We start from the raw sequence: 27,966 nt of genomic DNA, 5'->3' as shown, positions 1-27,966 counted from the left end.
TCTGGGTCCAAATGTGACGATATTGTGGGTGGGTGGGTGGGTGGGGGGTTAACCCTATGTCTTCTGAGGGTCTGGGGAAATGGGGCCGGGCGTGTTGGTCCCATCCAGGCTGTGTACAGGGATCTGGAAATGAGGGGTGAGGACCGAGGGAAACTGGAACAGAGCAGAATGTGTTATTTTAGTACGCTTTAGACAAATACAGGCATTTGGAGAAATAAAGAGAGAAATGAAATGATACTAGATGAGGGCAGAAAGGTGGTTATATACTCTAACCCAACCTTTTTCACAGCAGACATGTTGACTTGTCATAGTAGGAAAAGCACAGCTGAAATTGATAACCTTAACGATGGCTCAGTTCCATCAAGTGTCCCAGTAAGATATTTCAGTGAGTCAGCATGAACAATACCAGGACCTCTCCTAAGTGGAATGCAGCCATCAGTAATGGTTTAATACCAGGGTCTCTCCTAAGTGGAATGCAGCCATCAGTAATGGTTTAATACACCTGTGCTTTTCCTACTATGACATGTCAACATGTCTGCTGTGAAAAAGGCCTATGGCGGCCATTCAAGCCAACGCAGCGCGTCCCGGAAGCGTGCGTGAAGCGGCTCTCTGCTCTGTTAAAGATACGCGCCAGGTCGATTTTTCACGCGAGATGTTCAAACAGCCGGGCAGGAAGTGAAACAGCGAGAGCATCCGGTGAATTTACCAACAGAGACTCCCAATATCGTTTATGTCTCCTCCACAACACCGCGGACGACGAGAGATTCATCTTGGAGCTGGAAAATATAATAGACGATGCCCATAAAGGACAACGCCAGACATAACATAAGAGTTTCACATTCAATATAGAGTACAAGAATACAATCGGCTACATAAAGTGCAGATTAAGTAGGCAACTAGCCAAAGTAAAACCGGTTCTATCTCGACATGATTTTGAAATTTTAATCCATGCTTTTATCACCACTCGTTTAGATTATTGCAATGCACTTTACACCGGTATTAGCAAATCAAATATGGCACGATTACAGCTAGTCCAAAATGCAGCTGCTCGTCTTTTAACTGGAATTCGAAAATTTGACCATATTACACCCATCCTCCAATCCCTCCACTGGCTCCCTGTGCACTTTCGCACTGATTTTAAAATTCTTGTATTAGTTTTTAAATGTCTGCATGGCCTGGTCCCCCAGTACCTGTCTAATCTGCTCGTGCCCTACCCCCCCTCTCGTTCACTCCGGTCGGCTGACCAGGCACTACTGGTCGTACCCAAGACCAAACGTAAAGCTCCGAGACATCAGACTGACCGAGTCTCTTCCTGTTTTTAAATCTAGTCTTAAAACGTATTTATTTTCTTTGGCTTTTAACTCAGTTTGAGGGTTGACTTTGAGTTTTGTATTGTTGCATTTATTTTTTTTACTGCTTTATTATTTTGTGTTGTGCCTCTTTTGTATGTTATTGTTTATTTATAGACTGTGTTCAGCACTTTGGTCAACAGTGTTGTTTTTAAGGTGCTTTATAAATAAAGCTGGAATGTATTGGATTACAAAGCCGGCGCAAAGTGAGGTTTAAGTAAGTCGAATACATAAAAACGAACGCAGCACAGAAACGCCTGGTGGAAAATCGGGGTAATGTACTAACTTGGAACAGGTGGGCTCCCTGGCGTCGTGTGGCTGGGCTGAGGGGAGCAACCGGACTGAGCGTGCTCCAGAAGTGGATGTTGGACAGCAGAGGACTAGGAGTCAGCAACAGAGGAGTCTGAGGAGGAAGAGGAGACAAGACACGCTCAGTCAGGGTTCATACGCATTTCAACCAATACTCTTCCATGACTATTTGGCTAATTTCCATGACTATGTGTTCCTTAAAATGTCAGTCGACATTATACAATAAGAATAAAAATCTGTGTTAAAGTTTACCCTCAGAGGTTTAACTATAAAATGAATGATAATGTCTGTGGTTCATAGTCGGGTTCTTAATATCGCTCCCCGAATACAACGTTGAAGTTAAGACGACGTGAAAATACATTTATTAATCACATATTCCAAAACTTTCTGGGTCTTTTTATGTTTCCAAAACCTTTCCAGGCCTGGAATTTGCATTTTTCAAACTCCATAACTTTTCCAGTTTTTTTCAAAACGTATGAACCCTGCTCCGTGTTATTGCATTGGAGCCCAACAGCATGGCAGATATTGGTTTGTTTTAAATTTTCACAAACATATTGTACCAGCATATGTGTAAGACGATGAGTAATGAGAAACTGCAGTAGAGAATTGCCATAGACATGTTGGAAGTATCTCCGTTAAGGCCCAGACGCATAGAGCCGATAATCGGCCGCCTGTTTTCATTTTTGGGCGACAATACAGATTAGCACCGCCGGCTGTTATGGAGACGTATTAGGTCTCGTCTCTTCGGTGTATTCGGAGGAACCTTTTGGACCGACTCGGGGAGACTGATCAGCCCGACTGCCTTTTCTGCTCTGTGCGTCCGGGCCATTACATGCGTAGTTTGTCCATTAGAGAGCACTGACTGAGCAGTTTGTTTTTCAACTCTCCTGCAGGTCACAGTTATTTAAAAACTGATTTTGGAGGGATTCATAACAAAAATGTTTGTTTATGTTATGCGTTTCATGTTAAAAATTTACAGTACAGGCCAAAAGTTTGGACACACCTTCTCATTCAATGAGTTTCCTTTTTATTTTCATGACTATTTACATTGTAGATTCTCACTGAAGGCATCAAAACTATGAATGAACACATATGGAATTATGTACTTAACAAAAAAGTGTGAAATAACTGAAAACATGTCTTATATTTTAGATTCTTCAAAGTAGCCACCCTTTGCTTTTTTATTAATAAGGGAAATAATTCCACTAATGAACCCTGACAAAGCACACCTGTGAAGGTAAAACCATTTCAGGTGACTACCTCATGAAGCTCATTGAGAGAACACCAAGGGTTTGCAGAGTTATCAAAAAAAGCAAAGGGTGGCTACTTTGAAGAATCTAAAATATAAGACATGTTTTCAGTTATTTCACACTTTTTTGTTAAGTACATAATTCCATATGTGTTCATTCATAGTTTTGATGCATTCAGTGAGAATCTACAATGTAAATAGTCATTAAAATAAAGAAACACATTGAATGAGAAGGTGTGTCCAAACTTTTGGCCTGTACTGTATATTGGTCTATATGTAGTTATTGGACCACTATAGGGCTGCATAATTAAATTGCAATTTTATGGAAATCACAATATGGACTAGTGCAGTATCAAAATCGCAGGGAGGCGCAATATTTGTTAAAGGCAAAATATGTGTCTAACCGTTCTGAATGAAGTATTGTGGAGATACAAATCCTATCTACAGAAAACTTCTTTGTGGGGCGACTTCTAGCTCACCCAGTAGAAGTGTGCGTGCGCCCCATGTAGGCTGAGTCCGTTGCTGCAGCCCAGGTTCGAATCCGACATGCGCCCCTTTGCTTCGTGGCATCCCCTCTCTCTCCCCCCTTTCCTGTCTATCCACTGTCACTATCTAATAAAGGGAAAAACTCCCAAAAAAATAAAAAAATAAATCTTTGTTTGGTAGAGATCCTCGCAAAAGTCACACTATAATCATTTTCATTTTAATATTTTTCAATGAAAATGAGAAAAATGAGACAAAAAAGATCATTCCCTCCAATATCGTGAATCAAATCGCAATCTCAGTATCAGTCAGAATAATCACAATTAGACATTTTCCTCATATCGTGCAGCCCTGGACCACTATTAGCCTGGTTACAGACATCTAAATTTATTCAGCAACTCAGATACAGTCATGTGAAAAAATTAGGACACCCATGCTAAAGTTGACTAAAAAGAGGAATAAAAATAAAAAATCTTTTTTGAAATTTATCTTAATGCCTTAATTAAAAAATAAAGAGGAAAAATCCAGTCTTTAAGGACACCAATTTTCTTTGTGAATGAATAATGTATCGTAAATAAATAAATGTTCTTCCTTAAAATAAAGGGGGCATAAGTCAGTACACCCCTATGTTAAATTCCCATAGAGGCAGGCAGATTTTTAATTCCAAAGGCCAAGGGAACTTTATCAGGATGCATAGTATCCTGGATCCATGAAATAACTGGCCTTTAAAAATAACAATCTGCCTGCCTCTATGGGAATTTAACATAGTGGTGTACTTACTTATGCCCCCTGTATTTTAAAGAACATTTATTTATTTATTTATTTACGATACATTATTCATTCACAAAGAAAATTGGTGTCCTTAAAGGTCAGATTTTTCCTCATTTTTTTTAATTAAGGCATTAAGATAAATTTCCAAAAGATCATTTTTTTTATTCCTCTTTTTAGTCAACTTTAGCATGGGTGTCCTAATTTTTTCACATGGCTGAAGGTCTGGTGGTGTTGCTCTTTCCACCGAATAGAGATCCAGTCAACCAATCAGAGTTTAGTAGGATGGATTAAGAATGGGGATGTAATGTTCCCACATAGCTACATATACACATCCATGAAAAATGTAAACTGGAGTGGTTGAGTTTGGCAGGGCAATGCAAGTTGTCCTACGTATGAATTAAGTGAAAAGAAATTAAGTCAGATTATCATTATATGTCTACTCCTGTTTATGTTAATCTTTGTACATGTTACGTTTATCAAGCAAATGTATAACAATCTGTAAAACACAGGGGTACTATACAGAACGTACAGTGCATACCATGTGCTCACAACATTTGTGTGAATATATACAGTTTAAGGCGCTGTTGCACATCATCCCTGGTCTTGTCAACTTTTAATTGCACTGGGTCTATAATCACAAATAACCTCTGACAACAGAAGAACGCTAGGTTACTTTATACATTTTGAGAATGAATTGTGGGGTCCAATTTGAAGATACTAAACAGAAGGGCAGTTTAATAGCTATCAGCAGCTTTAAACCAAAAGCATCTGTATTGACCACTGTATCTGAACCTCCATACACAATGAAGAGGCAATGCTTAAAGGTGCCCTGCCATACAAAACCATTTTTAATTGCATTTTTTTAAATATGTTAGGTCCATATGTGTTTGTGTTATGTTGTGAATGTGAAAATGAACAGTTACCTCCTTTGTCAGCTCTAGCCACTGAAAAGAAATAAGCAGAGAAATCAGGCCAATTACAAAAGCTGGTCATTCTGACATCATGTTGCCTGAGCTCATTACTATTCATGAGCTCGCCCAGTTGGGCTGGGTAAAGGATGCTGACAGCCAGGCTCTCATTGGCTAGCTGTTAGCCAATCAGATTCAAACCGCTTAGCTTGTTGAATATTAATGAGAACTGGCAGAAATTGAGCTGAGTCTTCCTGTAGGCTTTATATACCACGCTAGAATGGCTTGAAACAAGGTAACCAAGGCATTTTATCCACAAATAATGTTACAGAGTCCATGGTAGAACTTCAGACATTACCACAAAGTCATGAAATACGTGTGGCAGGGCACCTTTAAAGGTCACTGACTGACAAACCAGAAAGAGGAACTGACTGGCAGTGTGATACTGGATGTCATGATTAAACCTGACCTTCTGGGGAGAGAGAGAATAAAAACAACATTGTCTGAACCAGCAAATCTAATAATAAATCTACACAGTAGCACACACAGTCATGTGGTCGGCAAACAGCATTACAGATTGGTCTTGGTCTTGCTGCCCCCTGTTGGTAAGTATCATTAAATGCTGGAGGTACTCTGTGCTACGGTATGTCAATTCTGGGTTTTGTCTAGTATAGACAAATAATTCCAAGGCAAACACCTGGTAACTATCACAAAATATACAGCCTATTTTCTATTCACATTGTTTGATATGTCTATAAAAGTTAGAGAAATTATCTAAACTGCAGTCTCACAACAACAGCCAGAACTGAGCTTTGTACAACTTTCATGACAAAAAAAAAATCTCTATAACAAACCTATCATCTGTAAATAACTCGTCTGAATGTTTGAATTATAATTAAAAAGGTGCTGTAGGTAGGATTGTGAAGATCCAGGACTTAGCCAAAGAAACATAGGGTCAGTTTCAGCAAATATGACAGAAAGGTAGTTTTATAAGTCTTACCTACTGCACCTTTAACAACATGCCTACTTGGAAATTTCTTGACGCAAGGCTAATACAAAGCGTGAAATCCAATTAATTATAAATTCAGTATAGATTTGATTTTGTTAATCTAGTTGTGCAGCAGCTTATGGGGCATGACTTGATCTACGGCACACTGTCAAAGAGATCAGTTTCAAGGGACTAATTTACAGAGAAATAGAGTTGCCGATACCGAGAACAGTATCCAATTAATTTACCCAAATGTCTTTTCATTTACTTGACATTTGTATAAAGTAGTGCCCGTGCAAAATCAATTTTTGTGTGTGTTTTTAGTAATTGTTGGTTTGGTGTGTTTTGAGTGCTCTGGTCCTTGCGCTGTGCTCAGTCAGTGTGCAGTGTGAGAGGGGGAGTGGCCAGGAGCTAGAGCGGCAAAAGCCCATGTGTGCTTCTTTTACCGATATACAGTACAGGCCAAAAATTTTGACACACCTTCTCATTTAATGTGTTTCTTTATTTTCATGACTATTTACATTGTAGATGCTCACTGAAAGCATCAAAACTATGAATGAACACATATGGAATTATTTACTTAACAAAAAAGTGTGAAATAACTGAAAACATGTCTTATATTTTAGATTCTTCAAAGTAGCCACCCTTTGCTTTTTTATTAATAAGGAAATAATTCCACTAATTAACCCTGACAAAGCACACCTGTGAAGGTAAAACCATTTCAGGTGACTACCTCATGAAGCTCATTGAGAGAACACCAAGGGTTTGCAGAGTTATCAAAAAAAGCAAAGGGTGGCTACTTTGAGGAATCTAAAATATAAGACATGTTTTCAGTTATTTCACACTTTTTTGTTAAGTACATAATTCCATATGTGTTCATTCATAGTTTTGATGCCTTCAGTGAGAATCTACAATGTAAATAGTCATGAAAATAAAGAAACACATTAAATGAGAAGGTGTGTCCAAACTTTTGGCCTGTACTGTATATCGGTAAAAGAAGCACACATGGGCTTTTGCCGCTCTAGCTCCTGGCCACTCCCCCTCTCACACTGCACACTGACTGAGCACAGCGCAAGGACCAGAGCACTCAAAACACACCAAACCAACAATTACTTAAAACACACACAAAAAAACTGATTTTGCACGGGCACTATGAATGACTATGAACTATGAATGAACACATATGGAATTATGTACTCAACAAAAAAGTGTGAAATAACTGAAAACATGTCTTATATTTTAGATTCTTCAAAGTAGCCACCATTTGCTTTTTTTGATAACTCTGCAAACCCTTGGTGTTCTCTCAATGAGCTTCATGAGGTAGTCACCTGAAATGGTTTTACCTTTGATGCCTTCAGTGAGAATCTACAATGTAAATAGTCATGAAAATAAAAAGGAAACGCATTGAATGAGAAGGTGTGTCCAAACTTTTGGCCTGTATTTTCCAAACAAGGTCAAACTTGGCACCGCACTTACTAGCAAGACACCAGTAAAGTCTGAAATCCATCGGACTAACAGTTTGCGAGTTATGCGCATAAAACACACACACACAGACACACACAGACACACAAACAGACATTCCTGCAATTTATAGATACAGGTTTTCAATAAAATGTATTTCACTACCAAATGAGAATGAGTCTCACCTGTAGCATTGCTGGTGTGAGAGAGGCAGTAGGTAGAGAGGGGCTGCAGAGGTTCATGGGGGAGAAGTCAGAGGTGGTGACCAGCAGAGTGGGCGGGCTGATCTGCAGGATTTTCGGTGGCTTGCGTGTCTTTCCTGAGTACAGAGTGCTGACTGTGTTGCTGCTGCTCTGTGAGGATGAACTGGTTTCAGTGTCCACAAAACTGGTCTCATCTCCAGACAAACCCACGCCACTATCCACCTGGTGGACAAGAGACAGATAACAATTTCTACATGTGTTTCATGACATTTATCCACTTCTGATTTACACCAGTGTTTCCTCTGTGTTGATTTTGTAGAGGTCGGCCATAGACAGTATATATAATGGACCAATAGACCCCGTGTCTCTGGTCTGAGACCAGTGGAGGATATCAGAAGTCTCTTTCCCGGTGCTGGCTGAGTGTTACTGAGCAGCCTCCAACTGAGCTTGAAGACGTAGATGTGACGTGAGCAACGTGTCTGAAAGTGTGAAGTCTTCTGGTAGCTGTGCCGAGAGAAATCTCAATCATTCCCAATCTCACAGAGACGGAGAGTGTAGGTATATGTAAGGAGATAACATAGACACAGGCTAATTACTGATCACTAACATGCTAGTTAACATTAGTAATTACTGATCACTAACATGCTAGTTAACATTAGTAATTACTGATCACTAACATGCTAGCTAACATTAGTAATTACTGATCACTAACATGCTAGTTAACATTAGTAATTAAACCTAAACAGCTAATGGAAGTCCAAACTGCCTGTGAGCTTCTCCTGTACTATACGGTAATTCCTCTACTGTGTGACAGTAAGTCTCGTGGTTATGACCCAATCGTTAGCCTATTTTTATCAGGGCTCGACATTAAGGCTTGTCCGCTTGTCCGGGACAAGTGGATTTTTTGTAGGACAAGTGGAAGAGAAATGTACTTGCCCCACTGGAAAAGTTAAAACTCAAACAAAATACCATGTTACTTCACGTTATGTGCCACTCATTTTGTCTAGGTTACAGAATTGAAACAAATACATATTTTACCCCACAATCTCGGGCAGCGGGTCGGCGGGCCGCTAACGTTAGACCCAGCCTGCTGTTCAGCTCATTCTCTGTAAGCGAAGCAGCATGAAAGCACGGCGAGCTAGCCGGTGTTAGTTGGCTAACATGAGCTTGCTAACTTCACCTTAACGTTACCTCCTCGCCACATCGTTCACAGAAAACCAGCTGAAAACAGATGTCACTCGTGGCGATAGCAATGTGCTTTGTGTGGATGAAGCATTATATACGTTATTATGTGCCACTCATTCCGTTTATGTTACAGATTTTACTTTACCGATTTGAAACAAATACATTAACTAACGTTAGACCCAGCAGCAGCGGGAGAGCGGACCGCTGACGTTAGACCCAGCCCACTGTTCAGCTCCTTCTCTGTAAGCGATACAGCATGAAAGCACCGCGGAACCAGCAAGCCAGGCAGCCGGTGTTAGTTAGCTAACGTTAGCATGCTAACTACGCTTTAACGTTACCCCGTCCCCACATCGTTCACAGAAAACGAGCCGAATAAAGCCGTCACTCGTGGCGATAGAAGTGTGCTTTGTGCGGATGAAGCATGAAGTTAATTTGACTCTTGACGGCTGGCTCTCTGCCTCGTAACGTTACTAGCTGCTCCGCTACTCGTTTGTCCGTCAGTTATTAATCCTGCGACTTGCAGGATTAAATATCAGGTAATAATCAACTGTAAAATAGCTACACCTTTTAAAAGGATCCCTTGGTGACTTTCTGCCGGGTGCAAGTGAAATTGTAGAAAGAAAAAAAAAAACACGTTATGTCTACAAAATTATTTTAGATATAGTATAAGTTCAAGTCAATATTCAATATATTCAATATTGAATTAGTATCTCAATATATTGATTCAGTATCTCAGAATATAAACAAAGAATATCAAAGTAATGAGAAACTATAAAATATTGACTTAATCTCAATATATTGGCTTAGTATTGTAATATATTGACTTAGTAACTCAACATATTGATTCAGTATCTCAATATATTGACTTAGTAACTCAGAATATTGACTAAGAATCTCAAAGCAATGAGAACATTTAAAATATTGTTCAAATATTTCTCTTATTGTACTGTACTGTACTAAACCCCCCCCTCCACACACACACACACACACACACACACACACACACATTGTACAATATATTGACTCAATATCTCAATATATTGACATAGTAACTTAGAATATTGACTAGGAATCTGAAAGTAATGAGAAACTTTAAAATATTCACTTACAATCTCAATATATTAACTTCTGCACACCGGTGTGCAAAGTATAACTTTGTATTATGAGTCTGGAGATCCTTTTTTCTTGTTGAAGGGTTAAATCTATTCTTGGGACACGTTTGTTTCTACTGTTTAAACTGAATTTTATTAATGTTGATAGAGTTTGGATGCTTTCAACGGTTTGTTCAAATTCTGCATTAGCAAAACACAAAATAAATGTATAAAATGATGAATCTTTACCCGGACAAGTGACTTTTGTGCATGGACAAGTGAAATGTAAATGTACTTGTCCGAAGGACAAGTGCCTCAAAAAGTTAATGTCAAGCCCTGTTTATAAAAGCGTCTGCTACGGAGCCATAACGTGAGATACGAGGTAATGGAGCCTTTTATACATTGTTGTGTTTCTTTAGAAATAAACAACGGAGAAATAGAGTCTTTAAACGCTTCAGATGTAAAGTTATTCTCTGTCAAAGTGACATCAGAATGAATGGGAGTCAATGGGATGCTAACGGGAGGTGATGGCCAGGTAGCATCAAAATGGCGCCATAGGAGCTACGGGTTGTTGACAACATTGCCGCCGCCACGGTATCCGAAATAGGGCAGACGCACAATGTTGTCGCGGTTAGGGTTGGGTACTTTTCGCATCTGAACCAATACCACTACCGATACCGGGGATAGTAGATACTATCGGACATATTGGACCCGTCCAGTTTAACAACTAGTAGAACTATTCAGAGGTTATTGGGCCCGTCCAGTTTAACAAGTAGAACTTTTCAGAGGTTATTGGGCCCGTCCAGTTTAACAAGTAGAACTATTCAGAGGTTATTGGACCCGTCCAGTTAACAACAAGTAGAACTATTCAGAGGTTATTGGGCCCGTCCAGTTTAACAAGTAGAACTATTCAGAGGTTATTGGACCCGTCCAGTTTAACAACAAGTAGAACTATTCAGAGGTTATTGGGCCCGTCCAGTTTAACAAGTAGAACTATTCAGAGGTTATTGGACCCGTCCAGTTTAACAAGTAGAACTATTCAGAGGTTATTGGACCCGTCCAGTTTAACAAGTAGAACTATTCAGAGGTTATTGGACCCGTCCAGTAGAACTATTCAGAGGTTATTGGACCCGTCCAGTAGAACTATTCAGAGGTTATTGGGCCCGTCCAGTTTAACAAGTAGAACTATTCAGAGGTTATTGGGCCCGTCCAGTTTAACAAGTAGAACTATTCAGAGGTTATTGGGCCCGTCCAGTTTAACAAGTAGAACTATTCCGAGGTTATTGGACCCGTCCAGTAGAACTATTCAGAGGTTATTGGACCCGTCCAGTAGAACTATTCGGAGGTTATTGGGCCCATCCAGTTTAACAAGTAGAACTATTCAGAGGTTATTGGACCCGTCCAGTTAACAACAAGTAGAACTATTCAGAGGTTATTGGACCCGTCCAGTTTAATAAGTAGAACTATTCAGAGGTTATTGGACCCGTCCAGTAGAACTATTCAGAGGTTATTGGGCCCGTCCAGTTTAACAAGTAGAACTATTCAGAGGTTATTGGACCCGTCCAGTAGAACTATTCAGAGGTTATTGGGCCCGTCCAGTAGAACTATTCAGAGGTTATTGGGCCCGTCCAGTTTAACAAGTAGAACTATTCAGAGGTTATTGGACCCGTCCAGTTAACAACAAGTAGAACTATTCAGAGGTTATTGGACCCGTCCAGTAGAACTATTCAGAGGTTATTGGACCCGTCCAGTTTAACAAGTAGAACTATTCAGAGGTTATTGGACCCGTCCAGTAGAAATATTCAGAAGTTATTGGACCCGTCCAGTTAACAACAAGTAGAACTATTCAGAGGTTATTGGGCCCGTCCAGTTTAACAACAAGTAGAACTTTTCAGAGGTTATTGGGCCCGTCCAGTTTAACAACAAGTAGAACTTTTCAGAGGTTATTGGGCCCGTCCAGTAGAACTATTCAGAGGTTATTGGGCCCGTCCAGTTAACAACAAGTAGAACTATTCAGAGGTTATTGGACCCGTCCAGTAGAACTATTCAGAGGTTATTGGGCCCGTCCAGTTCAACAACTAGAACTATTCAGAGGTTATTGGACCCGTCCAGTTCAACAACTAGAACTATTCAGAGGTTATTGGACCCGTCCAGTTTAACAACTAGTAGAACTATTCAGAGGTTATTGGGCCCGTCCAGTTTAACAACAAGTAGAACTTTTCAGAGGTTATTGGGCCCGTCCAGTTTAACAAGTAGAACTATTCAGAGGTTATTGGACCCGTCCAGTTTAACAACAAGTAGAACTATTCAGAGGTTATTGGGCCCGTCCAGTTTAACAAGTAGAACTATTCAGAGGTTATTGGACCCGTCCAGTTTAACAACTAGTAGAACTATTCAGAGGTTATTGGGCCCGTCCAGTTAACAACAAGTAGAACTATTCAGAGGTTATTGGACCCGTCCAGTTTAACTAGTAGAACTATTCAGAGGTTATTGGAACCGTCCAGTTTAACAACAAGTAGAACTATTCAGAGGTTATTGGGCCTGTCCAGTTTAACAAGTAGAACTATTCAGAGGTTATTGGGCCCGTCCAGTTAACAACAAGTAGAACTATTCAGAGGTTATTGGACCCGTCCAGTTTAACAACAAGTAGAACTATTCAGAGGTTATTGGACCCGTCCAGTTTAACAACAAGTAGAACTATTCAGAGGTTATTGGACCCGTCCAGTTTAACAACAAGTAGAACTATTCAGAGGTTATTGGGCCCGTCCAGTTAACAACAAGTAGAACTATTCAGAGGTTATTGGACCCGTCCAGTTTAACAACAAGTAGAACTATTCAGAGGTTATTGGACCCGTCCAGTTTAACAACTAGTAGAACTTTTCAGAGGTTATTGGACCCGTCCAGTTTAACAACAAGTAGAACTATTCAGAGGTTATTGGACCCGTCCAGTTTAACAACAAGTAGAACTATTCAGAGGTTATTGGACCCGTCCAGTTTAACAAGTAGAACTATTCAGAGGTTATTGGACCCGTCCAGTTTAACAAGTAGAACTATTCAGAGGTTATTGGACCCGTCCAGTTTAACAAGTAGAACTATTCAGAGGTTATTGGACCCGTCCAGTTTAACAACTAGTAGAACTATTCAGGTTATTTCAAATAGCGTAGCATATTTTAAACTAAACGGTTAACCGGTTTCAACCGGTTAATGAGGCTCGGTGACCGGTCAAGAACATTTTTAGTTTTCACCATCCCTAGCTCTGATTGTTTATTTTCACGTTACGCCCAAACCACACCTAGCTACTTCAGACCAACCCATTTAAGATTTGCGTCGGGCGCAAGACTCATTTATCCCGCCGGATCATAGCAACAGCGACCGAGATCTGCCCACAAAGCTACCTGCGTTTTGCGTTTCATACTTGCGTTTCAGATCGTTAAAATAGGGCCCATAATATATCAACACAGTTGTTACAACAGAATTGAAGTGAAGCAACCAACTGGTTTTCTTTTTTCACAAGTTTTCTGTTTTGGTTTACAATCACCGCTCTCATGGCATTGTTCTCAAAGAAAATTATCTAAAAACTAGGGATCAACCAATGATTTTTTCAGGGTTATGTGATACTTAATTTTTAGTAATCAGGGAGGCTGATAACCAATATTTGCACTACAAGTTTGTGTGGTCCCCTAATACTGTATCTGAAGTCTCTTTTATATAGACCTTAGTGGTCCCCTAATACTGTATCTGAAGTCTCTTTTATATAGACCTTAGTGGTCCCCTAATACTGTATCTGAAGTCTCTTTTATATAGACCTTAGTGGTCCCCTAATACTGTATCTGAAGTCTCTTTTATATAGACCTTAGTGGTCCCCTAATATTGTATCTGAAGTCTCTTTTATATAGACCTTAATGGTCCCCTAATACTGTATCTGAAGTCTCTTTTATATAGACCTTAGTGGTCCTCTAATACTGTATCTGAAGTCTCTTTTATATAGACCTTAGTGGTCCTCTAATACTGTATCTGAAGTCTCTTTTATATAGACCTTAGTGGATACCCAGGGCTCGGTTTACACCTGTCACCATTTCTAGCCACTGGGGGACCATAGGCAGGCTGGGGGGATGCAAATTAATGTCAAAAAACCTCATAAAGTGACATTTTCATGCCATGGGACCTTTAAAGTAAGAAGCTGATTGAGGGCCACATGATTTCAGGGCCTTTTAAATGTAACTTTCCTATCACTTCCAAAATGATTTAAGTAGCATTGTGTGAGATGTGTTTGTACGTATACTAGCCTTCTCCTGTGCCTGAGCGTCTGTGGGATCTGGTGCCCGAGCATCTGCGGGCTGAGAAGATCCCGACTCCATGTCGCTGTCGATCACCAGCTCCTGGGACGAGTCGGGCATTCGGCTCGGGGTGGCCGAGCTCAGGTCCGGTGGGCTGAACGCTGGTTCTGACGGCCGGGTGTGTTCAAACGAGTAGACGGACTGCGACGGCAGGGAGGACTGTGCGCCGATGTCTTCGGACAAGTGGTTGGACATCGGCGTCGTCTCCATGGAGACCTGAGCAGACTGTGCTGGCTTTGGAGGGCTGTTTCCAAACTTGATGACGGATGGCAAAGCAGTTGGCTGCGGTGGCTGAGGCAACTGCTCCTGGCTCTGTGCTGTGGCAGTGGGACCTCTCTTGTCAGCCAACTTCTCTGCTGGGTTCTCTATTTTGATGGACTTGAAGAGCTGGCGTCCATTTTGAAGCGAGTTGAGCGTAAAGGAGGTGTACAGGCCCGAGTGGATGTAGTCGTTACGGTTTGACTGCTTGGTGCTGGAGCCCAGAGCTGCTGCGATACTGCGATCAGCAGACTCGCCCTCCTGTAGGGTGCTGTCTACCCTATTTAATAGGTGAGGGGTGCCCCCAGCACCCACATCCCTGCCCTCTGTTCGGGTAGCAACATCTCCTTTCAGGATGTCAGGATAGGACACAAAGCGATAGACGAACTTCTGACCATTCACCTTCTTTATGATGTTCTGTAAGACACAGAAAAGCAATTGCAGAACAAGATATGTTAGTGTACTGTATCACTCACCACTGTGATCTATATGAACGTGTTGGATGGCCTTTATCAACACGGAGACTTCAACACTGGCATACTCTCATATACAAGGCTACTCTAGGTCTCCTTCCATCCTACCTTCCGACCTATATCAATGTAAACAGTACTGGGACTTACAATCTTCGTTCCCAGGATCTTTTCTTACGTTTGTTCCAAAGGTTAGAACTGAGCTGGGGAAAAAGGCATTTTAGTTTGCTGCTCCCTCTACATGGAACAAGTTACAGAAATCCATGAAACTTACTAAATTGGTTTCATTCATTCGTCGCTTTTAAGAGGATGTTGTTTGACTTGGATGGAATGACATCTGGCTGTAGATGTTTTACCTGATGTGTTTAGTATTCTGGTTGACTCTGAGGGATTTGCTGTTTCAGTTGTTTTCTGTTCTTAGTGTTTTTGTGTGTTTTGTATTGGCATGTATGTGTGGTTGTACTGCTGCCTGCCTTGGCCAGGACACTCTTGAAAAAGAGATTTTTAATCTCAACGAGTTTCTTCCTGGTTAAATAAAGGTTTAAAAAAAAAAAAGTACAACATTAGGGCTGTGCAATTAATCAAACTTTGAATATGATTACGATTTTGGCTCCTAACGATCACAAAAACAGAGTAATCGGGGAAAAAAGATCATTTTGCACATTACATTTTTGCAAGCAAACTCTTATTTTGTCTTGGGTTCTGAATGAAAAAAATAAAATAAATGGGAAAGGTATTAAAGGGGAATTTCCCAGTGTAAGGTGTTTTTACTGTTCATTTGTTTAATTGTTTCACAGATTTTTTTAATTCAACAATTGCAACATCTTAACATCTTGTATTTTATGTTATACTCTCAAACTGCCTACTTGCACACTTCAAACACTTAGTTTTTTAGTACATCGTGTAGAAAAGTCAGAGCACTGAAAGTACCCGGATGACCCCCTAAAAACGGTTAAAAAGTTCAGTGTGGAACGATGGACACTACTCGCACTAAACGGGCGCCATCTTGACTACGAAGCGGAAAGGAGGAGGGACCAGGGATGTCGACCGGCAGCTGATTGGACGAACCTGTCACGTGGGTTTTGCTTCCCCCGGATTTCACAACAGAGCGTAATGGGCGGCTCGTTCAGAATACGATCTCGTATTTTATGAAAATACTAGGGCCGCCAGCTCTTAGTCGATTAGTCGACTAATCTGTCATTTTGGTCTCAGTCGACTAAGATTTCTTTAGTCCATTAGTCATTTTTTATGCTTATTCATGCTTAATTGCTTATTTCCAAGAAACTTCTGAGCACATTTATGGTAAACACAAGATTTAAAGTGGTGCTTTTGCAGGATTAATTGTGGAGAAACTCGGTTTTACAGATGGTTAATTAACTACATTTATATTGTGCTTTTCTAGTCTTAACCACCTCTCAAAGAGCACAGCTCTGTCAATTAAATCAACTAATCGATTAGTCGACAAAATCCTATAAGTGGTAGTCGACTAAGAACTTCTTTAGTCGAGGACAGCCCTAGAAAATAGTTCACCAAAACGCAATTCTGAGAATATTTTAAGAGAGAAATAGAACGTCATAAAGTACGGGCTTATCTGCTAATGTTAGCTACCAACCGTTAGGGGTGGGGGAAAAAATTGATACAGGATAGTATCGCGATATTTTTCGTGGCAATACTGTTTTGATATACAGATGCCAAGTATCGATCTTTTATGATATATGTCAACACATATACCAACGTCAGTCTGTCTGCTTGACAATCCCATTTTGCAGCAATACAATTGAAGTGAGATGAACAAACAGGGAAATTTATCTTTTTCGATAAAACAGATGTTGACAACATTTTCCTTTGGGGACATTTGAAGTTGGAAAAAAAGGTAATACATTGCAATATATCGCAGAATATTGCAATATGTTTAAAATCGCAATAATATCGTATCGTGACATACAGTAAGTATCGTGATGATATCGTATCGTGAGTCCTCTGGTGATTCCCACCCCTACCGACTGGCTTATTTTACACAAAATTTAACAACAAAACTAAACGCTGAGTGAACATTACTACATTTTCCATGTTGGTTTTGAGCGGTATGCACCCCCACTAACATGGAAAACTGTTTTAAATCAGTAACGTTAACACAGCGTGTCGGAGGAATACAGCGTTCTCCTGCAACGGGAGTCGGAGGCAGAAGGTCACCGCAGCGCTCACTAACGTTAGCTTCTCGTCTCATCTGGGGTCTGATAAACAGTAAATTCATCAAATTCAGTGTCCACAAGGCTATTCTCCAATAAACTGTAGCTGCCATATTTCACCGGACCCGCGCGAGTGCTAGGGCTGGGTACCGAACGTCGATACTTTTATGGTATCGAAAAAAATACTCCAATCCTATGAGTATCGAAAAATTCGTTATCTTTCGGTACCAAATTTCGGTTCCAAAAGCATCTGAGCGCGTAAGCGCAAGCTTATCTGTTCTCTCTGCATATTGACACAGACCGGAGCTCCAACCAACACACACACACTGACTGACAGGCTGAGCTTGCAAGGCAAGGCACTTTTATTAATGTTACTCTGAGTGAGCAGTTTCACCAGATTGGTCCTGTATTAGTCTATAGGTCCTGTATTAGTCTATAGGTCCTGTATTAGTCTATAGGTCCTGTATCAGTCTATAGGTCCTGTATTAGTCTATAGGTCCTGTATTAGTCTATAGGTCCTGTATTAGTCTATAGGTCCTGTATCAGTCTATAGGTCTTGTATCAGTCTATAGGTCTTGTATCAGTCTATAGGTCCTGTATTAGTCTATAGGTCCTGTATTAGTCTATAGGTCCTGTATTAGTCTATAGGTCTTGTATCAGTCTATAGGTCCTGTATCAGTCTATAGGTCCTGTATTAGTCTGTAGGTCTTGTATTAGTCTGTAGGTCTTGTATTAGTCTATAGGTCTTGTATCACTCTATAGGTCTTGTATCAGTCTATAGGTCCTGTATTAGTCTATAGGTCCTGTATCAGTCTATAGGTCCTGTATTAGTCTGTAGGTCTTGTATTAGTCTGTAGGTCTTGTATTAGTCTATAGGTCCTGTATTAGTCTATAGGTCTTGTATTAGTCTATAGGTCTTGTATTAGTCTATAGGTCTTGTATCAGTCTATAGGTCCTGTATCAGTCTATAGGTCCTGTATTAGTCTATAGGTCCTGTATTAGTCTATAGGTCCTGTATTAGTCTATAGGTCCTGTATTAGTCTGTAGGTCTTGTATTAGTCTGTAGGTCTTGTATTAGTATAGGTCCTGTATTAGTCTATAGGTCCTGTATTAGTCTATAGGTCCTGTATTAGTCTATAGGTCTTGTATTAGTCTATAGATCCTGTATTAGTCTATAGATCCTGTATTAGTCTATAGGTCCTGTATTAGTCTATAGGTCTTGTATTAGTCTATAGGTCCTGTATTAGTCTATAGGTCTTGTATTAGTCTATAGGTCCTGTATCAGTCTATAGGTCCTGTATCAGTCTATAGGTCCTGTATCAGTCTATAGGTCCTGTATTAGTCTATAGGTCCTGTATTAGTCTATAGGTCTTGTATTAGTCTATAGGTCCTGTATCAGTCTATAGGTCCTGTATTAGTCTATAGGTCCTGTATTAGTCTATAGGTCCTGTATTAGTCTATAGATCCTGTATTAGTCTATAGGTCCTGTATTAGTCTATAGGTCTTGTATTAGTCTATAGGTCCTGTATTAGTCTATAGGTCTTGTATTAGTCTATAGATCCTGTATTAGTCTATAGATCCTGTATTAGTCTATAGGTCTTGTATTAGTCTATAGGTCCTGTATTAGTCTATAGGTCCTGTATTAGTCTATAGGTCTTGTATTAGTCTATAGGTCCTGTATTAGTCTATAGATCCTGTATTAGTCTATAGGTCCTGTATTAGTCTATAGGTCCTGTATTAGTCTATAGGTCCTGTATCAGTCTATAGGTCCTGTATTAGTCTATAGATCCTGTATTAGTCTATAGGTCCTGTATTAGTCTATAGGTCCTGTATTAGTCTATAGGTCCTGTATCAGTCTATAGGTCCTGTATTAGTCTATAGGTCTTGTATTAGTCTATAGATCCTGTATTAGTCTATAGATCCTGTATTAGTCTATAGATCCTGTATTAGTCTATAGGTCCTGTATTAGTCTATAGGTCCTGTATTAGTCTATAGGTCTTGTATTAGTCTATAGGTCCTGTATCAGTCTATAGGTCCTGTATTAGTCTATAGGTCCTGTATTAGTCTATAGATCCTGTATTAGTCTATAGGTCCTGTATTAGTCTATAGGTCCTGTATTAGTCTATAGGTCCTGTATTAGTCTATAGATCCTGTATTAGTCTATAGGTCCTGTATTAGTCTATAGATCCTGTATTAGTCTATAGGTCCTGTATTAGTCTATAGGTCCTGTATTAGTCTATAGGTCCTGTATTAGTATATAGGTCCTGTATTAGTCTATAGGTCTTGTATTAGTCCATAGGTCCTGTATTAGTCTATAGGTCCTGTATTAGTCTATAGGTCCTGTATTAGTCTATAGGTTCTGTATCAGTCTATAGGTCTTGCAAATTTAAATTAAGTTAACTAGTGATTTTAGTTGTTTTTATTCTTCACCTGCGAGCTAAATTGCATTTTGTTATAAAGATAACGTTATTAATAGTGGGTTATTGTTATTAAGATAACATTATTAATAGTGGGTTGTTGTTATTAAGATAATGTAATTAATAGTGGGTTATTTTTATTAAGATAATGTAATTAATAGTGGGTTATTGTTATTAAGATAATGTAATTAATAGTGGGGTTTATTGTTATTTGCTACAGAATGCTTAGCCTGTATGTCAAGCTCAAAGTTGGCCTATATAGTAACTCAAAAAATACAGTTCAATCACAACTGAAACTATGCCTCATTGTGTGTGAATAGAGGTGAATGAATATATTAGTTTGTGTTGCAGTGAAGTGTCAGGAAGTTTCCGTTTTCATTTTTCAAAAAAAATCTTAACGGAAACACTGTTGTGGCGGCAGATATTTTACCGCGGCGGGCCACCACGACAGCCCTACACAACATTATTATCTAGGCAGAAAGCTTCCAGTGAGAGCATAAACAAGTCTTTCTCTCACGCAGTCTGCCTCTATCTAAGAGGCACTAGGGGTAAAGAAACAGCAATGTGAGACAACAAAAAAGCCTTGTATGTGGGACAGCTCTGTCCTTCCTGTCTGTACCAAGCTAGCAGCCACTAATGCTACAGCCACACATACAACACCAGGCCTGCCCAGAACGCCCACAGGGATTTGGCAGTGCTTCTGCCAAGCCACAAGCAGGGTGGGAGACAGACAGCACTCTCCCTCTCTTCCGCATGTCACTGAGCTGTGGACTTTAACCATTCTGAGACGCAATTAACTTGTGTTTTGCTCGTTGTTGGTGTACTCTTGGGTGCAGCTGTCTGAATCTGAAACAACACCTTGTGCGGTTAAGCGCCTTAGGAATCGTTTAGGCTAATTGGTTAAATTATAAATGACAATAAAGAAACTGGATTTCATACCACACCATGTGTTGAAACTTACATTTTATATTTATTGGAAACCGGGAGCGGGGCACAAATATGAGGGTGCTCAATAGGGCTGTCGAAATTGCTCAAAAATGACGTTCGAATATTCCCTCTAAAATAACAGAATATTTAAACTATTCGGCACACGACAAAGCTGAAAGAAAAAATTAGCCTGAACGAGTTTGCCGACAAGGACTCCCAGAGTGACTGCAGGTCTCTCTGGTAAACTCACCGGGGTTAAGATGAGCTCTTTTATGGTGAATGAAAGGCTCGATCCCACCAAGTAGCTCATCCAATCAGATCGAAGCATTGACGGCAACGCTGCTGCCAGTTCTGCGGTTGTTTACCTTTTTCTTCACATACACACTCCTTAGGTTTACCTGTGCCATTGACATATACATTTACACATTCATCATTGAATCAGTATTTTGTTTGAAGTTCACCTCAAAGTACCTAAAAATTCTGTCATGCTGTCATTATGTCATGGTGTGCTGGTCTTACAAGGAGGTGTGTTCAGGTGCATTCTGGGCGTGCTGGTCTTACAGGGAGGTGTGTTCAGGTGCATTCTGGGCGTGCTGGTCTTACAGGGAGGTGTGTTCAGGTGCATTCTGGGCGTGCTGGTCTTACAGGGAGGTGTGTTCAGGTGCATTGTGGGCGTGCTGGTCTTACAGGGAGGTGTGTTCAGGTGCATTGTGGGCGTGCTGGTCTTACAGGGAGGTGTGTTCAGGTGCATTCTGGGCGTGCTGGTCTTACAGGGAGGTGTGTTCAGGTGCATTGTGGGCGTGCTGGTCTTACAGGGAGGTGTGTTCAGGTGCATTGTGGGCGTGCTGGTCTTACAGGGAGGTGTGTTCAGGTGCATTGTGGGCGTGCTGGTCTTACAGGGAGGTGTGTTCAGGTGCATTCTGGGCATATTGGTATCTTGAGGCAGCGGGAAGTGATCGCTCCATTGACCGACAAAAACCTGGTCTAAAGTCAATAACGCAGCATTTCATTGTTATTTTAACAGAGCATTAGTAAAATGCTCCTAGGCTGAAACTGAATACCCCTCCCTTTCCCAGCGTGTATTAGAATCGGCCTTTAGGTAACGTTAAAAACACAAAAGACTCTCTCTTTAGCCAGTGTTTGGTTTGTCCCTTCTGGGCTACTGTAGAAACACAGCAGTGCAACATGAAAGAAGACCGACCGACGCAATAGGATAGCGCTACAACCAGGAAAAGCTGAACTCCAAGTCTTCCAGAAGACTGTTGCTGTGTATTTTATTATTATTTTAGTTGTTAAAAAATACAAACCCATAGAAAAAATTATAAGCAATGTTGCTCCTCAGCAACATATAAGCAACTTGAATAATATTGTTCATGTTCAACAGTGGTAGGAAGGTCCTACGTTAGGCATAGCTATCCTACAGGAGAGAAGACTTGATGTGTTTACCTTGTCGTAGTAGTATCGGAGAGCCCTGCTGAGTTTGTCATAGTTCATATTGGGCTTGTTCTTGCGGGCCCCCCACAGCCGGGCCACCTCCTCTGCCTGCAGCAGTTTAAACTCCCCTTCCTCATTGGTCCAGCAGATCAGCTGCCCGTTACTGGAATCCAATAGGAGCTGGAGAAGGAACTGCCACAGGGTGACAGAGTTGTCCATGTCTCTCACTGAAAAAAAAACCCAAAATAAGTCAGAGAGGAGAAAAATCATCAGCCTAAAAAAAATCTATTTGATTTAAAAATCGAGTTGGTAGGTCAAATCGATTCATATTTTCAAAAATATCAAAATCAGTAATCAAAATACAGTATAAATTAATAATTTGGATGTTTAACAATCTTTGTTGCACACTGCACGGTGACTTTTCACTTAGAGAAAGGGTTTGCCTTTGCAATTTTGTTTATGTTGATGCACTTTAATTAAATACAAGAAATATATATTTTGAAAATATATTTACAGTTTGCAGTTATTTTGTTTTAAATTTTTTTTATAAAAAAATCACAGATTTTTTTAGGGAAACAAATCGCCCAGCTCTAGCTGTAGCTCTGTTTAGTAATTTACATATTCAGAGAGCGGTATATTTTAACTTTATGAGCACAAATCTGATTCCATTGTTTCAAAATGGGAAAAGGTTTTGATTCAAAGTGAATATTCCTCTAATATCCCCATACATGTAGCCGTGCAAAATAATTATTCATTCACAAAGAAAATTGGTGTCCTTAAAAGGTTGGATTTGGCTTTTTAATCAACTTTAGCATGGGTGTGTAAACTTATTCAAGCCACTGTATACAGTAACAATCAGCCTGCCACAATGGCTGGTAGCCAAGAAGAATTGAGGGATTAATTCAGTTGTTTTTTGCCACAGTGTTCGGTTGGCATTTGGCATTGGGTGGTGGTGGCACAGTGGATACGACACATGCCTTTGGTGCGGGAAACCCAGGTTCAACTCCCACTGTGATACATCAACCAATGTGCCCCTGAGCAAGACACTTAACCCCTAGTTGCTCCAAAGGCATGCAACCTCTGACGTATATAGCAATTGTAAGTCGCGTTGGATAAAAGGGTCAGCTAAATGTAATGTAATGTTCTTTAACATTACAACCGAGTGTGCCATTTTCTTTGGATTTGAGAACAATCATTTTGTGGCAAAATACTGGGGTGAAGAGGCTGTAAAAGGTAAGTTAACAAGTCCAAGAATGATGCTCGTGCATTTCCTGTATTTCACCTTTAAAAGGTGCTCTAAGCGATGTTGTTGATTTTCCCTCCCTTTTGTGCTTCAGCGCAGTAACCAAAATTAAAAGTTGGATATTGAAATGCACCTGCCAAAGTGGCCAAAAAAAAAAAGTTAACTTGAGACCCTGCTGACGAGCTGACGAGTAGGGGTGGTGGGAAAAAAAATCGATACAGCATAGTATCGCAATATTTTCTGTGGCAATACTAGGGCTAGGTGATAGGGAGAAAATCAGATATCGCGATATTCTTGACCACATTCCTCGATATCGATATTGCGGCAATATTCTAGGGTTGACAATTGGTGCTTTAACAAAATATCTTCACACTTAGATTTTAGATAAATAATCACCAGTAATGTGGATATAATGTCTAAGTGGGGAAAAGGTGAATAATAGAACAGTTACAGCAGTCTGGTAAGTTCAGAAAAGTAAATCACTTTACTGTAATGCAGCCTTTAAAACCAGGAAAAGACCCCACTTATGTCATATCACGATATTACGATATCCAAAATCTAAGACGATATCTAGTCTCATATCACGATATCGATATATTGCCCAGCTCTAGCTGTACTACATCGATATACAGATGCCAAGTATTGATCTATTATTATATATGTGTTGGTCAGTCTGTCTGCTTGACAATCTGATTTTGCAGCAATACAATTGAAATGAGATGAACAAGCAGAGACATTTATCTTTTTAGATAAAACAGATGTTGACAAAGTTTTCTTTTGGGGACATAATTTGAAATCGGGAAACATTTTTGAAGTTGGAAAAAAGTTAATATATTGTAATATATATCGCAGAATATTGCAAAATGTTTAAAATCGCAATAATATCGTATCGTGACATAAGTATTGTGACGATATGGTATCGTAGCCAACTCCCATTTGTTGTGGTGATTCATAAACCCTTCTGTCATCCACGACCGTACTCTTTACTCAAAGTCTATAAGAGCTCATTCTCCAATAATCCCTTCACATGCAACGCAAGTGTGGAAATGGAGTCGGACTAGGGCTGGACCCGAATATTCGAATATTCGTTTGGTGGGTTGGTATTCGATTTTCAAATTTGACATTCGAATATTCGTTTCTTTAATTTTTAATTTTTGTTTATTTATTTTCTGCATTTATCTCTCGTTGACACTCCAGTCCAGTTGGTGGCGGTAATGCACATTTAAGTTGGTTTGCCAACCGCCAATAAACCATAAAGAAGAAGAAGAAGAAGAAGAAGAAGAAGAAGATCCTGCCGGTACACGATGACGCCGACTTTGAGCATTTAGCGAGCTGGGCAGAGAAGCTAGCGGAGATAACAAGTGCGGAAATGGAAAACTGTTTCTCGTTTTTCCGTTGTGATTCGGCCAGAAACTTCAACATCGTGAGGCGAAGAGATGGTTTTGGAAAATAAAGCTCGGATATTACATTTCCTCGGACTCTTGGGGATTTATGAAAATCGAGTTTTGGTCAAAATATCACTTTGTCTTTCTTTTCTTTTTTTTCTATCTTCTCTATTTTCTGTTACTCTGTAACAGTTGTGTACATGGCTGTGTATTTTGAAGATTTAATGCTTTAACGTTATAAAAACGCTCATGAGTGGAAGTTTTATCGAGGCTACAGCGACGCCACAAAGTGTCCCGTTGACGGGACGGTGATCCTCGAGAGGTTAAAAGTTTATTAATTCTGAACGCGTCTGGCCTGTCTATCTATACTGCACCAAATACGACACTGCTGCCCTCCCTTGTGAAGTCGTTTGGATGAAAGGTTCTCAAAATAATCAACATGCAAACAAACAGACAGACACACAGAGATTCCTGCCTTTATTAGAGATAATAATAAGTTCCGAAGCTTCGAATAATCGATGCTCATTACTACCGAAGCTTCGAAGCTCAAAAAATGGTATACGGACCAGCCCTAAGTCGGACACACACACACACGTTTATGCAGTGTTTCTCGCAGATGTCATGGAGGGAATCTGCAAAGGAAGGATTTCTATTTCTGGTGCTTAACATGTTCATCTTTAATCTTCTCTTTGCAGGTTTTGTGTACAATATTGCTGCCAAACACAGCTCAACTAGGGCTGCACGGTATGAGGAAAATATGCAATAAGGTTGTTGCATAATTGAACATTGATTATAAAATGCAGCCCTAAAAAAAAAAACAAGTTACATTTTAAAGTGCAGTTTTCTACTGATATGTTCTTTCAACTAGAGATGCACCGATAGACCAGAATTAACCGGTTTTCTCGTGCTCGGCCATGACCGGCGAGCTGCAGGTCAGTCTGACATAATATGGCGATTTCATGCCGGTCAACGCTACAATTAACTGACAACATGTCAGCTGTTTGGAGATTCTTCAGCGTGTGGTGAGAAGATAACAAGTTTACAATATGCAACACCTGCAAGGAGACAGTAGGGCCTGGAGGGACCACACCAAGAACCCAAAATCAAATTTATTTTAGTGTGATATTAGATGTGAAAAGAAGGAAATGGTTCCAACGTTGCTCTTTAGATGTGTGTGAGTGTCCCACAGCAGGAGTCATTTATATAGTTCTATTTTATAGTGATCCATTATCTGGTCAACAACATGTTCTATTAAAGAGAAAAGATAGAAAATACATATTTGTGTGTGCTGTAAAGTGGTTAGAAACATTGAAATCTGGAATCGGCCGGCCTAACTCAATGAAAAATCGGAAATCGTCCGAGAAAGTTGTAATCGGTGCATCTCTACTTTCAACTAACACAAAAACAACCTTTGTCGTTATTTTTATTGCAACAGTTGATATCGCAATGACGATAAAAATAACGATATATTGTGCTGCCCTAATTCCAACTACTGAGGGTTTCTCATACTGGACAGGAGAGCCCCGACCAAAAGTGATGTCACTAGTTGACACATGTTGCTATGTGACATTAATACTAAGAATGACTGGCATGTGTTGCTGGGTTTTCATAGGATATGATATTTTTTGCTATTTTGTCCACTCCATGTTACAGGCTGAATGTGTGTGTGTGTGTGTGTGTGTGTGTGTGTGTGTGTGTGTGTGTGTGTGTGTCTGTGTGTGTCTGTCTGTCTGTCTGTGTGTGTGTGTGTCTGTGTCTGTCTGTGTACTTTGCCAGGTGTTTATGTCTGTGTGTGGGTGTGTGTGTCTATGTGTGTGTGTGTGTGTGTGTGTGTGTGTGTGTGTGTGTCTTTTGTGTGTGTGTGTGTGTGTGTGTGTGTGTGTGTGTGTGTGTGTGTGTGTGTGTCTGTGTGTGTGTGTGTGTGTGTGTGTGCGTGTCTGTACTTTGCCAGGTGTTTATGTCTGTGTGTGTGTGTGTGTGTGTGTGTGTGTGTGTGTTTGCCAGGTGTTTAGGTGTTTATGTATGTGTGTGTGTGTGTGTGTGTGTGTGTGTGTGTGTGTGTGTGTCTGTCTGAGTGTGTGTCTGTCTGAGTGTGTGATCCCAGGTGTGTGTGTGTGGGCAGATTTACTTGTCTCAATAAGGTCTGGGTGAGTCACACACACACACACACACACACACACACACACACACACACACACACACACACACACACACACACACACACACATCTGCTCCAAACTGTCATGTTAAAACCGGTGAAATAGGAGAAATAGGACAGCGTCAACACTGCTGCCAAGGAAAAAGATTACCAATGCACGTTATGTAACGCCTGCAGTACCTACGGAACATAACGGAGATAACGACAGCTAGGTCCAATCACTCATATATAACATAACATTATGCACGCGCTATTAACGCTCGGGCTGGGTTGCCTGGGCACCCACACAGTGCAAAAATAAAAGAGACCACTTGTTGATGGATAACGTTGGATTCGTTGCCGTCAACACAGACTCCCACATGTTTTCCGACCGTTTAAAGTCGCAGCGTGGAGCCCAAATGCTACTGTCGTGTTCAGCATGCGTGTAAACGACAGAGGACACAAACAAATCAATGCATATTAAGTTAGTTTGCCGTAACGTCAACTGTAAGTTAGCTGTTAGCTAGATAGCTTCACATTTAGCTCGTCTGCTAACATTATCGTTACCTCGCTCGTACAGTCCGCTGAATGTCCGGGTCGTCGAGCCACGTCGAAATATTCCCAAAACATTGTTGGAAGGCTTTCTATTGTGCCATAGCTCAGGAAACACGTTTCAAACTGAGTTTCTAGGGAATACCTGAACATAAAATACATTAAACTGCATTTGGCTTGAACTGACGGCGTAGCTAGCTATCCTTTGAACAGGAAATATGTTGCATTCAATGTTCCTCGTAAACCGCAAAACCGAAATCTGCCGCGACCATAGACTGTATAACACATGTACAAAAAAGGTTTTTTTGCGTGGTACTAGTGTATGGGTACCCGGTACTAGCTGTTGGTTTTATGTATAACTTGTGCAGCAGATACTTTCTTTGAGTTACAATGCGAAAATGCGCTTTAGTGAGACATTTGAGCGTTAGTTAGTATTATTAGCACTATCACAATCGCTAAAAACAGTTAGAACCATAGATAATAGAACATTTTAATTAATATTATCACCAATTTAATGTCACGTGATGCGGCCTACATGTTCTCTCAGCTCCCACTGTGAGAAAAAGCATCTGTTTGTATTTGTTTGTGCATGTCAGTCACAATTCCGATGCTTCTGAGTG

General features: G+C 40.3%; 1 protein-coding gene across 2 annotated transcripts; it reads right to left on the bottom strand.

Annotated features, from left to right (window-relative positions):
* Positions 1-34: 34 nt before the first annotated feature.
* elk4 (ETS transcription factor ELK4) lies at positions 35-27,577 on the bottom strand. 2 transcript variants are annotated; one of them, XM_028575784.1, is made up of 7 exons: positions 27,362-27,577; positions 22,042-22,256; positions 14,284-15,009; positions 7,704-7,943; positions 5,085-5,105; positions 1,636-1,752; positions 35-153 (listed from the first exon to the last, which is right to left on the bottom strand). In XM_028575784.1, the coding sequence occupies exons 2-7, from the start codon at positions 22,246-22,248 to the stop codon at positions 55-57; spliced, it is 1,410 nt and encodes a 469-aa protein (XP_028431585.1). In that variant the 5' UTR covers positions 22,249-22,256; positions 27,362-27,577; the 3' UTR covers positions 35-54. The 2 variants fall into 2 exon arrangements, with proteins under 2 accessions (XP_028431585.1, XP_028431587.1); XM_028575786.1 differs by lacking the exon at positions 5,085-5,105.
* Between the last annotated feature and the right edge of the window lie 389 nt (positions 27,578-27,966).

This window comes from Perca flavescens, chromosome 4 (assembly GCF_004354835.1).
Source record: "Perca flavescens isolate YP-PL-M2 chromosome 4, PFLA_1.0, whole genome shotgun sequence".
NCBI lineage: Eukaryota > Metazoa > Chordata > Actinopteri > Perciformes > Percidae > Perca > Perca flavescens.
This window is presented reverse-complemented; position numbering and strand designations above follow the sequence as displayed.

Coding starts and splice junctions, on each gene's coding strand:
- elk4 (XM_028575784.1), bottom strand. CDS start 22,248: ATGGACAACTCTGTCACCCTGTGGCAGTTCCTTCTCCAGCTCCTATTG. Junction 7,944..14,283: donor ACGCTCAGGCACAGGAGAAG/GCTAGTATACGT, acceptor CTTGTCCACCAG/GTGGATAGTGGCGTGGGTTT. Junction 5,106..7,703: donor TCACACCAGCAATGCTACAG/GTGAGACTCATT, acceptor ATTTCTTTTCAG/TGGCTAGAGCTGACAAAGGA.